At 58.0% G+C, this 14,553-nt stretch overlaps 1 protein-coding gene across 1 annotated transcript in view; it reads right to left on the bottom strand.

Moving 5' to 3' along the window:
- MYO7A (myosin VIIA) overlaps positions 1–14,553 on the bottom strand; it is a 78,747-nt gene that overhangs the window by 6,737 nt on the left and 57,457 nt on the right. The window contains exons 30-42 of the mRNA XM_032427073.1: positions 14,181–14,408; positions 12,695–12,865; positions 10,621–10,738; positions 9,739–9,865; positions 8,426–8,595; positions 7,051–7,241; positions 6,270–6,394; positions 5,469–5,626; positions 4,345–4,498; positions 3,027–3,182; positions 2,462–2,567; positions 1,238–1,351; positions 85–172 (exon numbers count right to left, since the gene is read on the bottom strand). Coding sequence (XP_032282964.1) covers positions 85–172; positions 1,238–1,351; positions 2,462–2,567; positions 3,027–3,182; positions 4,345–4,498; positions 5,469–5,626; positions 6,270–6,394; positions 7,051–7,241; positions 8,426–8,595; positions 9,739–9,865; positions 10,621–10,738; positions 12,695–12,865; positions 14,181–14,408 — 1,906 coding nt within the window. The remainder of the gene's footprint in view (positions 1–84; positions 173–1,237; positions 1,352–2,461; positions 2,568–3,026; positions 3,183–4,344; positions 4,499–5,468; positions 5,627–6,269; positions 6,395–7,050; positions 7,242–8,425; positions 8,596–9,738; positions 9,866–10,620; positions 10,739–12,694; positions 12,866–14,180; positions 14,409–14,553) is intronic.

The following is a 14,553-nucleotide window of genomic DNA, read 5'->3' as shown; positions in this document are numbered from 1 at the left end:
CAGGTGGGCCTCGCAGTTATGGCCCAAGCCAGCACCTGCCCCACTCCGGGCCTCCCATGATCCCAGGACCCAGCCTCACATTACCATCCTTGACGGGCCGTGCTTTCTTTATCCAGTCTGTCAGGTGTCGAACAAAGTCGAAGAAGAAGTCATTCTCGGGGACGCTAATGACCTAGGGACAGGCACATTGCAGTCCACTCATTTTAGTTCCAGCAATAGTGAGTTTTCTCACTTTCTCACTCAAGGCCCTCCTGGTGGCCCTTTCTTGCAGCCAGAAGGGGTGTCCCACCCTGCCCTGACTGTGCCTGTTGAATGTCTCTAGAATACAGCCTACTTCCTGCCCAGAGTGACAGTCATTCCATTTGTCATTCAGCAAAGGCCACCTGCACACCTCCCTAGACCCTGGGGAGAAAGCCAAGAATGAGGCCCAGTCCCCCTTTGGACATTCTCCAACATCCATGACCTGCTCCTCCCACAGGCTCCAAGCTCCTCTGGGTCCAGGACCTCACTGAGATCACCTCTGGTTCCCAGTGTCTGGCACAGGGACAGTTGTGAAATGAGGAGACAGACATGGATGCACGGGGAACTGTGAGTGAGCACCTAATCTACCTGACGGGGTCAGGGAAGCCTTCCCACAGGAAGAGGCTCTAAAGCTGGGCCCTTGACCTCTACAGACACAGAAGTGGGGGTGAGCAGTATGGCAGGGGCCTGTGCCTTGGAGTCAGACCTACTTGGATCTGCGTCCTTGCTGTGTGACTTTGGATGAGTTACTTAACCTTTCTGAGCCCAGGTTTTGTGATCTGTTCGGTGGGGCTAATCACCCTCATTTCAAGGGTTATTTCAAGGGTTAATTGGTCTCAGCATGGCAGCTGAGTGACCAGTCAAATCAAATCTGGAAAGTACACGTGTGTTGAGGCAGAGTGCTGAGCTTGGTGTATCCAGAACATAAAGTACCACATGGCTCTCAAGAGGTTTGAGGCCATGCTCTGCTATGTGTCAGAAGAGAAAGATTAAGGGAAAGCTGCTACAAGTAAGGGGGCCCTTGCAGGGATGTATGAAGGAGAGGGACACAGTCAGATGCCGCATGGAAGCACAACGCTCTCCTCCCCTCTCTCGCTCCCTCATTCTCTCTCCCCTCCCTGCTGCCCCACGAGCTCCTAGCTCCTATGGCCCAAGCAAATGTTCCAACAGACAGACCAACAGTGGTCTGACAGGAAGCCAATGACCCACGACCCACCTTGTCTGCAATTTTGACAAAGAGGCTGAATCCCTCTGAGGACTTGAGGAGCAGCCGGGCTGCGATGTTCTGGCAGAAGTCTTTGGCCTTAGTGCTGGACTCCACCTCAAAGGCCTGGGGAGTGTCGGGATCAGGGGTGGTTACTTGGCTCTAGCAAGGCCTCTGCTGGGCTTCTTGCATCCCTCTGTCTGTGCCTGCAACTAAATTGAGCCCCCTCCCATCCCCTCCCCTCCCCTCCCCTCCGCTCCCATTGAGGGCACCCTCCAAGGGAGGGGTTTCCCCATGGGTCTAGAGCTGGGCATGGCGTTTAAGAAAAGGAAAAAGTCAACTTCTGTCTGGGTTTTCCCAGATTGTGTCCTCCCCACCCTCCAGGCGGACTTGGCCTCTGCTTCCAGGGTTCTGGGCCTGGCTATACAAGCATGGGGGATGAGAGGCCCAGGGAGCACAGATGGGCAGGGTGATTGGGAGGAGAGGCTGGAGGAAGAAGAAAGCAAATTCCAGAAAGGGGAAGAAAAAAGAGAGAGGGAAAGCAGCCTGCGGTGGAGGTGGGGGCACTGCTTCATGTAACCTTCCACTGGAGAGACAGGAAAGGATGTGTTCGTTTCTTGTCCTTGTCACTGGAATCCTATTATGGCATTTCTGAGTCTCTAGTCTCTAGACAAGTTTTAAAACTGCTTTTCAAACTAAAAGTTTCAGTGCTGGACTCATTTATCTGAATGAGCCCCTGTGCTGAGATGGAGCAGGGAGCGGCGGTCAAGAAGCAGCCTGACCTAACGGGCATGACGAGGAGACAAACAGGACCTTTGGACAAGGAGACCCACAACCAGGCCAGGTGGGGAGGAACGAAGGGGCCTGCAGGAAAGTGGGCTTGGGCGGGGGGGCCGGGTAGGGGCAGGTGGGCCTGTGCCCACGTACAGAGGTGGCCCCGGCACAGAGCTCAGCTCAGAGGGAGGGAGCACTTTTCTCCGAGCCAGAGCCTCCTCAGAGAGGGAACGATCTTCCCAAGGAAGCTGCTGGAGACAACAGGAGGTCGGCCCAGGAACGCCAGGTCTCCTGACCCAGAGAGTCTCTAGCCTCTCAGCTGAGCCCTGACTCCACTGAGGAGCAGGAGCGTGGGGGCAAATGTGGGGATGGCCGGGGAGAGGCACCAGGGCTGCTCCCTGTGTCCTCAGGGAGCCTGGTCCTTCAGGAGCATCCAGTGACCAAGAAGCCGGCAGCCCTCACCTCATCGGTGTCATCAGGAAAGTAGACCTTGTGGAAAATCTGGGTGGTTTTGTGCTGGATGGCCTCCACCTCCACCAGGTGTGGGGGGTACTTCCGGGACCCATTTCTGAAAACCAGGAGAGGGGTGGAGGGGCAGTCAGGAGCCAGCAGGTTCATGGGGCCATGGGGAGCAGGGAACAGAGGGAACTTTGGAGCCAGACCCCAGTTCTAATTCCTGTCCACCACTTCCTACCAGGTGACAGTCACTTAACCTCTCAGAGCCTCCAGTTCCTCAACTGTAGAAGGACAAGAGAAGAGAAGCCCGCACCTAGGCCTGAGGCGGAGGAGGAAGTGGGCTTTTGCAGAACAGGAGGCCGCAAGGCATGCAGCTGCCCTCCTGAGAAGCTGTGTCCCGAATGGGCCCTGCGTGCCGCGACCTGGGGCTGGCTGGCAGCTGCGCTACCCCAGGGACACGTCCCACCTCATCCCCAAGGGACACCCACAAGCCCGGCGTGGCTGGGAACACCTCCCCGCCCCTGCCCCGAGCTCTTGGCCCTCTGCCTCTGCTCTTCGGGGACCGCCGCACCTCAGGGCTTTCTGGAGGCGCTGCAGGCAGTCGAGGGCGAGCGGGCAGTGCTTGCGCGACTGCACGAAGCGCTGCACGTGCGGCAGGAGGACGTTGCTGGGCGGGAAGAGGCCCGTGCACAGCCAGAGCAGCTCCCAGCCCCGCTCCTCGCTATACCTGCCGGAAGAGGCGCGGGCTCCAGCAGGGGTACACAGGCCAGCCGTGGGCCTGAGGACCCCAAGGGGCCGCACGTCCCTCGGCTCCTCACCACAGCAGCACGTGCCTGCCGTGACCCGCCTCCCCGACAGCCAGACCCAGGTAGTGCTACTCAGAGTGTGGCCGGCCAAGCCACACTGGGCCACACCGTCCCCAGCGACATGGAGGTCAGGTGCTCGTGCCAGAATGAAAGGCAGCTGTGTCAACCAAGCACTCTTGGTTCAGCTAAGATTCTGTTTCTTGGCAAGACTTTCCTATGAAGGAAGCAGTGTGTGATTTGTGTTCTGGCGGAAGCTCTTTAACTCATCTATTCTTTGAGTAGCACAGAGTTAGGCTCCATCAGGCACCACTCTGAGCTCCTTGGGCCTGATAGGAGAACCATCAAGGGCTTCTAGGAGGAGGTGGCATTTGATCTCGGTTTTGAAGGCTGAGGCAAATTCTGATACGCAAAAAAGGAGATAAATGCTGGCTGTGGGCATAGCATGTATAAAGGTTTGGCAGCGAGAAGTGATCTGATGTATGGTTCGATGGTGGATTTTGTAAGAGGTGCAGAAAATGGCAACGCTGAGGAGGGAGTTGGGGATCTGGGTGTGAGGGGAGAGGGTGGGGCTTCCCTCAGGCTCTAAGACTTCGCATGGGCCTGACTTCCGTTCCTGCCACGGTCCGGCCCAGCAGGGAGAAAGTGACACACTCTGGGACTCAACACCTTCAGCCCGTGAGAGTTTTCAGCCGGAGCTTCCAACTGCTGGCCCGCAGAGCGCAGCCCGCGCCAGGCTGGGACATGGGCTCATGGGTGGAACCTGCAGGCAGACAGTGGAGTCTGGGCTGGGGAGGGGTGTCTAGAGGAGGTTCAGGCAGTGAGTGGCAGGAAGTTTAGGAGGAGCTGGTGCAGTTAAACTTGGAGGAGGACAGATTCAGAGGGCGCAGCCACCACCTCTTGGTTCTTAACCAGACTCCCTTGGGCCTTGAGGCAGAGGTGCTCCATGAGGGGGCCTGAGGTCCCTGTCCTGAGTGACGAAGCACTGCTACCTGCCTCGGGAGGGAGGGAGCTCCCTGTCATGGTGGGTAGCTGTGAGCACTAGTAGGGGAGGCTGCCCCTCACCCGCCTACCACTCCCACCCACCTGATGTGGTTGTCGGTCAGCTGCTTCAGGATATGCACATACACCTCATCCTTGAGAGGCTCGGCCTTTAGGGCGCCCTCAAAGATCTGGTCAGTGAGCTCGTTGACCGAGCGCGTCCTCTTGGATGGGTAGTCGCCCATGTACTTGAGCATGGGTGGGACGCCGTCAAGGAAAGGCTTGTGACCGATGGGGTGAACACTGACCCAGGAGGCCACTCTCTCTAACGGGGTCTGCCTCTAACCAACTGTGTGGCTCTGGGCCTCAGACTACTCACTCAGGAAAGGTCCGACCTCCTGTTGTCTCCCCACCACCCAGCTCTCCATGCCGACTGCCCACCCTCTCCTAAACTCCTCTGGCTACCTCCTCACCAGTGGTCCCACCCCACATCCAAAGTCCTCACAGCAACCAGGACGGACGTTCCAAATCACAAATCTGACTGTGCCACCCCACCGCTTAGTGGCTCCTCGTGGCCTTGGGATGCAGTCCAAGCTTGTTACCGGGACTTGGGAACCCTTCATTAGTCAGCCCACATCTTCAGATTTCCTTCTAGGCCTCTGCCCTCCACCTGTGCTGAATCATTTTGTGATTCAGGGATTTTGGGCATGCTCCTTCTGTCTGGAACACTCCCCACTCATCTCTCCTTTGACTGACTAGGGCCTGCTCAGTCTTCAGGTCTCAGCCTAGATACCCCTTCTTCCAGGAAGGCCATCCTGCCCTCCTCCAAGCCCACATCAGTTCTGCCCCATCACAGCACTGTCCCGATCAGCATGTCTGCCCTTTTCGGCTGTAAGCACCATGAGGCCAGGGCCTGGGTCTGGTCACAGCTATGTCTCCATGCCCGGCCTAGCACATGACACAGTACACATCTGTGAACCGAATGACGGGATCAGAGGAGACAATGGATTAGGCTGCCCCTGTAAGGGTAAGCCGCCACTGTAAGGTGCCAGCAAATGGATCTGCATCCCTCCACACTGCCCAGGACCCAACCAGGCCCCTCAGAAGGAAGGAGGTATCTGGATGAAAACCCTCGAGGCAGGGGCCCGGTGCCCCCCCTCCCCTGGGGTCCCCCTCCTGGGGCCCCTGCCCTGCCCTTCCATGGTGCCCAGCCCCACAGGTGTGGATATCAATGAAGGCCATGCAGGCCTCCTGCGAGAGCTCCTCGCTGCCCAGGATCTTCTTGAGCAGCGCCTGCTTGAGCGGCTCCCGTGTGTGGCTCCACAGCCGGTCCTTGCCACGGGCCTTGGATACCATCACCCGGCTCAGCGTGTGCTTGGGTGGGGGCCTGACACGACACAGTCGGCACTGACCCCCAGGTTGTAAGACCTGCCCCTCCCCTACCTGTGCATGGCGGCTGAAGGCCCCGTTCTTCCCTGTTGCCCTGAGTGACCTGGGATGAGTCACCATCCCTCCCTGGACCCTACTTTCTCAGCTAGAAAACCAGCCCTGCCCACCTCCACGGCCTCCTCCCCTCTGTCCCTGTCTGCTTTCCCCGCTCTGGCCTCAGCATGTGCTGCCTGCAGCACTCCTCCGCCCGGGTCACCCCTGTACGGCTCGGCTCAGATACCACCTCCTCCAGGAAGCCTGTCCCCTGTCTCTCCCCCCATCCCCCAGCATCCCCGCCATAATGCTGGGCACACACAATCACAGCTGCCCAGTTTTGTGCCTAGCTCCCCACCGGGACTGTGAGTTGGTGAGGCAGGCACAGGCATGGGTTGTGCGTGCCCAGGACCCCACCCGGGGTGGCCACAGTCACAGTATCTTAAATGAAGGAAGAATAAAATGACACAAGAAGGGTCATCTCAGTAGATAGAAACTGCCCTCCTGCTCCCTGATAGGAGCATCCCAAGGCAACCCCACCACACCGACTAGAGTAGCAGAAGCCTATAGCTCACTCTCCTGGCCTCCCTCTACCCTTTCTCCATCACCTGAAATAGTCGTACGAAAATTCCTCCAGCGTATAGGGCTTGGCGCGCACCTCAGGCTCCGCTGTCCGCAGCTGCAAGAGGCGGACAACGTCCTGTCTCTGGTCAGGGGTCATGGTGACCAGGGCCTAGAGACCAAGAGACAGGGGGCTGAGGTCAGCTCTTTACCTGGGGCCCCTGGGATCAACATGGTAAAACCCAGAGCCTTCTGGACTGGGGCTGGGAAAGATTGCTGCCATGGGGGTTGACCCTCACCCTATTCTGACCCTGGGAGCCCTCCATCATGCTGGACTCAGGATCATTTCTTTAATACCCTGTGTCTGAACCAGGTTGGGTCAGTCAGAAAGCCTGGATGGAGCAGGGGGTGTGGTATGAGAACTGCCCAGTCAACAGAGTCTAGCTCAGCAACTGTCTGGAAAGCCAGGCTCTGAGTCTTCAGGGCTGTGATCCAGAAGAACCACGGCCTCCCTTCCAAGCTCTGCTCGCAGGCAGTGTGAGGTGATGCTTTCCCTTCCCCACTCTCCTCGTATCCCTCGCCCCACCTGGGGTGAGGCCCGGGCAGATCCTCATCTGATGCAGTTTCTAGGCCACTTGCCACCCAGCACAGGTTTGACAGCTTCCCCAGCTTGAAGTTTGTGGTCCTGTAAGACCCCCAGATCATCTTCACAGGAACTGCAGACCATGAATCTATTATAATTCCTCACTCCATTTTACAGATACAGGAAGAAGACAAGGAGAGGCCCAGAGGAGACTCCCATCCATGTGCCATGCCCAAGCGACATACCACAATCTCCCGCGGTGGCATGGTGACAGTGGGCATGACATACACACAGTCGGTGGGGAAGTCCCCACGCTGCCTGGTCCTCTCATTGATGCCGTTGGCCCAGCCTGAGTTCATGACCTGCTCTCCTGTATCCTGGTCCAGGATGATGAGGTCTCCCTTGGCAAAGCTGAGGAAACCTGACTCCTCCCCTGCTGGGCAGCAGAGGTGAGCAGGGCCACATGGGGGCAGAGAGAGAGAGAGGCTGGATTGGAACATTTTTATTTGGGTTGATGACCTATAAGCTGTTCCTCCCCACTGAATAACTGAGGCCCTGTCGCTCTCATGTCTGCTCACTGGTCACCCTGCCTCCACCTTGCCACAACCCTTCACACAGACATGGCCATTGGAGCGGGCCATTCCCCTGCTCACAAGCCTTCCATGGCTCCCCATTGCCCTGGGGAGAAAGTCCACCCTCCTCAACATGCTCACAGGGCTGTTGTGGGCTGGGTTTCCTGACTTCTTCCTCTTCACTTCTCACCTTTCCCCTCTTTCCTCCCCATTCCAGCCAAACCACACTATCTGCAGTTCCCAGACACACCTGTTTTCTCCAGCCTCTGTACTGGGTTTGTGCTCTCCTCTCTGCCTCAAACACTCTGTCCACATCTACCTCCTCCCTGAACCCCAGGCTGCATGGGGGCCTCCTGTCCAGACTCCCAGAGGCTCTGGGCTTCCCTGGTCACTGCACTGTCACAGGGATTCTCACTGTCTGTTTCCAGCCCCTCTCCCTGCTGAGAGGAGCGCCAGGGTCCATTTTTTTTTTTTTTTTTTTTAAGATTTTATTTATTTATTTGAGAGAGAGAGAATGAGAGAGACAGCAAATGAGAGGGGGGAGGGTCAGAGGGAGAAGCAGACTCCCTGCCGAGCAGGGAGCCCGATGCGGGACTCGATCCAGGGACTCCAGGATCATGACCTGAGCCGAAGGCAGTCGCTTAACCAACTGAGCCACCCAGGCGCCCCAGGGTCCATTTTATCTCTGTCCTTTCCACGCTCTGCCCAGAGCCTCGGAGGCCTGGGGCGTGTTCAGTCAGGGTAGCTGTTAACTGCTGTCATCATGTGAAGGCAGTGGGTATTTGGAGACTACTGAGGAGGAACCCCTGATGTCACCTGGAGAAGGTGACAGGTGGTGAGTGTGGAAGGAGCAGGAGAGGAAGATTCCCCATGGGGCACAGAGGGAAGGTATGGAGTTTGGCTATTGGTCCAGGTAGAGCCGAGGGTATCTAGGGAAGGGTGGTAAGAGGTGCTGGCGGTCTTGAATGCCAGGCCAAGGCCAAGGTGTGTGATCTGCCTGATGCCCCTGAGCCCCGGTGCCTGGTGGCCTCTGCCAGGAGCCACTCACCAGGGTTGGGGTTGTCCTGCAGGGCCACCACGTACTTAGACCTCTTCCGGAGCCCTTCCAGAAAGGTGACCACTAGGTCACGGATGTCCTCAGCGTTGCTGGAGGTAAAGGTGTACTCATCCCCTTTGATGGTAGCCAGCGTGAAGCTGGGGGCTACCAGTTTTGCTCCCCTGCAGGACCAACACAGAGAACAGGGCCCAGCCGGGGTCAGTCCTGCCCAGCCCGAGTGAGGGCCAGCCCAGGTCAGAGCAGCCTGGCACGAGAGCAGGACACGGCACTCCCTGAAGGAGGCCAAGGCCAGCCCAGTGAGACCCGGCCCAGCCCGGGTGAGACGTGGCCCTGCCAAAGTCACACATGGTCCGGGGCAAGGCCTGGAAGGGCCCAGCCTAGTTCCCTTTGGCTGTCTAATTCCTACCCACCCTTTAGATCTCAGCCTAGATACTGCTTCCTTCAGGAAGTCCTCCTTGCCCTCCCACAGCCCACATCAGCCTGGTCCTTGCTTTAAAATAGCCTGTTCAATGTCTATCTCCTCTCTCAACTGAAGGAAGCTGCAAGAGGGCAAGTCCTATCTTATCACCCTGCATCCCTGTGCCTAGCACATGCCTGGTCAGAGCTGGACATGCCCGGCCCCAGCCCACAGCAGATGCTGCCCAGACACACCCCCATAAGCCTGGGATCAGGGGAGGGCCTGCTGGGAACACCAGGCTATTCCAGGAGACCCCCTCACCACTGCTCTAGTGCGCCCGCACCTTTCAGTTTCCAGAGTTCCCCCACCGATTGTTACATTGATCCCTCACCACTGTTACCAAAGGCAAGTATTAACAGCTCTGTTTCAGGGATGAGGACATGGACATGAGTCCCACCCAGGCCCCTGAATCCCAGGCCAGGCCCTCTTTGTACACACTTGACAGCCCCCAGCTGTCCTCCTAGCCACCCACACCCACCTCTGAATGCGATTAATGCTCCATAAAGGCCCCTCGGCCCCGATCAGGAGGAAGGCGCCTGAGCGGTCCGCACAGTGTGGTACAAACTGCTCAAGCACATGGGACCAGGACAGGTGACTGGATGTTTCTGCACCTCAGTGACATCCTCTATGAGGCAGCGACTCCCTGTCCAAGACCCCCAGGACCCCCAGGAAAGCTCCAGGAGCCCTCTCCTTTCCCATCTGTCTGTGTCTCCATCTGCCCTTCCTTACTTCAGATGGTGCTGAATCAGAACACTGGGCTTGACACATCCCTGCCGCGGGGCTCTGGGCAGCGCTGGCCAGCCCCCTGCTCTGCACTGAAGGGTGGCGCGGGAGGGGTTGCACTAACCTACTGCTGGACACGGCCATGATCTCGGGGAAGGACAGCTCCAGGAGCACCTGCTCCTGCTCATCCACAAAGTAGACCCCCGTCCAGTTGACCGCCACAATAACGTCATTCTTGGGGAGGCTGGGGCCTGGAGCAGAGACCAAGGCAGCGAGAGGGAGGCGGCCCCACTCACAGCCCAGCCCTTCCCAGTCCTCATGCCCGCCAGGGAGGTAGCAAGGGGGAGTATACGGATATCCGTTTTACGGATGGGGAAACTGAGCCTCGCAGAGTGCAACCTCCCTACCAGTCAAAACTCAGAAGTGCAGTGGGAAGAGAGCACTGAAATTGGGAAACTTGGTTGGAGTCCTAGCCCAGCCTCTGGTCTTTGTGCAGCTCTGGAAACGACCCTGCCCTGGAGTGAGATGGGCTACGGGGAGGGGGTCGACTGAGCCCCAAGATCCCCTCCAGCTAGATATCTGGTGATTCTGTGAAGCCCGGGACCAGCGCAGGGCCTAGCATGGAGCAGATGCCCGGTCATTCGGAGCCGAGGATGGCGGAGCCAATGGCCCGTGTGGGTTTGTGTCCGTTATATCCACGCTCTGCTTCAGAGTCAGCCCAGCCTTTCCTCTGGGCTGCCTGCTTCTGTACACAGCAGGTGCTTAGTTATCTTAGCAGGCATTTCGTTGTCTCACCCAGAGTGTTGCTGAGCGCCTGGCTGGGGGCAGGCAGGAGCCACCCTGCTCACTGACCTGGCACGAGCAAGCAAGGCCGCAGGCAGGAGCCGGGCTCACCGCGGAGTCTGGCTCAGGCCATCCCTTCCTTCTGCGGTGGGCTGGAGCCATAGACTGCGGGGTGGGAGAGCACGTGGAGGAAGACGGGGAGGCAGGAGGGCTGAGGGGGTACCTGAAAATTTGTAGGCTTCATAAAACCTGGAGAAGAGCAAGGGCCACTTGAAGCGGGCATAATTGACCACATCCTCTTTGACCTTCTGGGCATCAGTTCTCCTCTGGGCATAAATCCCCTGCAGAGGGATGGACGGGGAAATAGATATCACATGAGCTCTGTCTGGAAATCCAATGTCTGTGCCCCTCAAGCCAGGAGCGCCCTGGAACTAAGGTGCCCTCCTGGGCACTGTGGCCTTGTCACACCCCATCAGCCCACAGCCACCCCCATCACTCCATAGGTCCCACCTGCAGGGAGCTCCCAGTTCAGCTGCGACAGAAAAGCCCACGATTCTGGCCGGCATGCGTGCAAGGCCCGAAGTCATGGGTGAGCAGGAGGCATCTGGGGTAGGGGCACGTGTGTGGCTGAGCGGGGGTGTGTGTGCCACACCAGGAAGAGGGGTGGGGAGCAGACACGTAGGAGCCAGGCCACACGGAAGTGTGGACGAGGCAGCCACTGTTAGGCTGGGCTGTTAGCAGAACCTGACAGCGAACCCGGGAGGGAGGAGCTGGGGAGGGCTGGCGTAGCCAGGGGCTGATGCAGGGCTGCTAGAGGAAAGCCCTGGCATCTGATTACCTAAAAATAGCCCTCAGAGCCCTATTAACAACTCGATGGGGTTCGAGTAGAACTGGACGTATCAAATTGAACTCATGGTATTTGTCATCTCTGGACACCGACATGGGCAAAGACGCATGGGCATGCCATGTGCTGAGAGGGCCGGAAGCAGGGCCCTCCCAGGAGGGGACAGGGGTCAGAAGAGGCTGCGTGTGCAGACACGGAGAGAGAGGATCATCAAGCAAATGCAGCACAGAACAACTAGGGAGTCTGGGTGAAGTGGAGGGGTATACGGTTCCAGGTTTTTGAACTTGCAACTTCTCCATAAGTTTGAAATTGCTCCCAGATAAAATGTTTTTACCCCTTGGGCCCTAAAAACCATGCTAATTCACAGTTGTACACTCTATGGGAAGACTGGCTCCGGGATATGGGACACACAGGCCAACAGGCTCTGGTCCAAGCTCGGTTGTGGGCTGTGAGGGGCAGAGACCACCCCTGTCCTCTTCATGGCTGTGTCCCCAGGGCCTGGTGCAGTGCCCGACACATGGCAAGCACCCCAAACAGAACCAATTAATGAAGGATGGCAGCCAGCCCAGAACGTGCCAAGCGCATGACGGCAGTGAACTCTGAGGAGGCCCCGGGCGGGCAGGGGGGTGGTACTCAGAGGGATGGAAGCTATTTGGGAGGTGGAATGGATGGGCTTCGGCAGCTGACAGGGTGGGAGAGTGAGGGGCAAGAGGTTGCCCGGACAGAGAGACAGAGGGGTGGAGGGAAAACATGCATTGCTTCTGCAGGGGCCTGGAGGGGAGGGGAGGGCCTGGCGGGGGAGCCTGGCCTAGATGTAGGGAGGGTGCAGGGCAGGTTCCGAGACGAGGGGAGGCTTGTGGGCAGCTCACCAGGGAAAGCAAAGAGTTGGGTGGGAGAGGTACATGGGGCCCCTGGGTTAGGGAAGAGGGCGTGTGGTATAGAAAGCTGAAAGACTGCTGGTCTGCAGAGCCCCCGGGAACTTGTGTGCAAAAACGACTCTGGTCTTACACAACCAGGGCCAGGAGGTGGGGAGGCCCGTGGGTCCAGCAGCCAGGCCACCCCTCCTCTAGCACTTGGGCAGGCCCCTTAGCTTGGAAGAGAGCCACTCAGGGCTGGTTATGAAGCTGGGGCCTCGAGCAATGGGGTCGAGGGGTCTGTACCTAAAGTTCCCCAAGCAGGAAGTTGGGCTGGAACTCTTTTAGGCAGAAAGGAGGATGTGCTTCCTAGAAGCTCTCCCAGCATGCACCAACAGTCCTGAGTCGCGGCTCTAGCAAGCGGCTGAGGCTTGCTAGAGGGCCAGATGATGGGGACTGGGCATTTGCCCCTTCTCTGCCTGGGGCAGTACACAGCAGCCTGGGGCTCACTGGGGCTGTGGCAGCCAAGCCCTTGGACCCATGGTTTCTCTCATGAGGCTTATGAGCCCCTCCTCTAAGACCCTGCCCTGCCCTCCTACCTTCTTGTGGGCAGCAATGGCCAGTTGGGCCCACTTCTCAAGCGTCTTCAGGGGCGTGATCTCGCGGGCAGGGATATAGGTGGGCACGAGGTTTAGGAGGCGCTCCAGGATCATCTCGGAGCCATAGTCCACAAAGTACTGCTGGGAGGCCAGCTCGGCCAGGTCATCTTCCTAGGCGGGGAGGGAGAGGAGGGTGCTGTTCACACACCCTCTGGGAAGCCCTTCCAGACCAGTGAAGCCCCCAGGGCCCTGCCTCCTGCAGCTGTCGACCCCGGGGTTTGGGAAACTGCTCTCACTGATTCCCCAGAAGTTCTCGTCTGCTTGGTGGAACCATGAGCTCCTCAAGGACAGGGCCACACCCCTGCCTTCTCCTGGGTGCCCTCAGCACCAGCACAGAGGCGCACGAGGTGACCCAGAGAGGCCGGCCAGCCCATCGGTGATGGGTCAACCACCACGTTCCCGGCCCGTGAGCCAGCGACTGGGGCTGACAGACTGCCCTGGGGAAGGGGGGACCTGGGTCCTGCTGGCACTGTCAGAGGGAGGGGTGGGCAGCACATACCCATCTCCATCACCACCCCACCCTGGGATGGGCCAAGTAGTGAGCAACAAGGAGGCTGTGCTGCAGAGGCTTTAGAGGGCCAGATGATGGGGACTGGGCATTTGCCCCTTCTCTGCCTGGGGCGGCACACAGCAGCCTGGGGCTCACCGGGGCTGTGGCAGAAGGGGAATAGAGAAAGGCTCTTTGGTGTCTTGAAGGCAGTAGATGTTTCCCAGCCCGTTCAAAGCATTTCAGAATTTTAACAACTGATATGGCTATACTCACACCTTCCGCGTGCGTATCAGCTCACCACCACCATTACCACCAACACCATTTTTACCATCACCAACCTGGCACCATCCCGGGCCACCAACCCCGCCCCAACACCAACACCATCCTCATCATCACCACTACCATTGCTGCCTCCACTGTCCCCACCGCCACCACCAAGCACCCCCTTCTTTTCCATCACCTCCACCCTTATTCCCCATCACAATCACCAACAGAATCTTAGGCACCATGAGAACCATCATCACCACCGTCAAAAATAAAATAACACAACACGAGTTACTCCATATCACTCCTGTCCTTTAAAAAGGAGACTAAGAGAGTACACATTTGCAAACTCTGGCCTATACAAGTGAATCTCTTACTCCTTTAAGACAGGGTTTTCTGGATGAACGCAGAACAACATAGCAAGTTCTGAAGCACGGACTCTGTACCATGCACGAGCACTGCAGAAGTGTGAACACCTCTTCCACCGGCAGGGTTCACACTAGGCTTCAGAGCCCTTGTTCCCATGGGCAGTGTTCATCTAGAAGAAGCCTCAGTCGGGCTAACCTCCACATAAGCTAATAGTGGGTCACAGACAGTAACATTCAGCCCAAATTTGGAAAATAGAGGGCTGTGAGCCGAGCAAGCTCAGGCAGAAGATTCACTGTCACTCACCTTCTCACACCTGTACTCCCCGAACTTGACGCCTCGCACCACCTGCTGGTAGATGAGGTTGGTGGCCACGTTGTCTTCGGAGGGGTTGTGCCAGGGCGTGAAGACCTCTTTGCGGAAGAAGAGCCTCCAGGGGGCATTGCGTTCCTGGGCACCCTGCTCCTTGGCATACTGCTCACACTGGGAGATGGCGTCCATGACATGGTCACTGCCACTGCCCAGGGAGGACACCTGCGGGCACAGGGCTGGAGGTCACCCAGCGGAAAGATGAGCAGGCAGGGAAGGACTCACAAAGAGCCATCAACTGTGCCAACTGTCCTTGTTCAAATGGAAAACCGGGGCTCAGACAAAAGCAGGGATGTGTCCGGGTCACCCA

Source organism: Phoca vitulina, unplaced genomic scaffold (genome assembly GCF_004348235.1).
Source record: "Phoca vitulina isolate PV1807 unplaced genomic scaffold, GSC_HSeal_1.0 scaffold36, whole genome shotgun sequence".
In the NCBI taxonomy this organism is placed as follows: Eukaryota; Metazoa; Chordata; class Mammalia; order Carnivora; family Phocidae; genus Phoca; species Phoca vitulina.
Note: the sequence above shows the minus strand (reverse complement) of the source record. Positions and strands in the feature narration are given on the sequence as shown.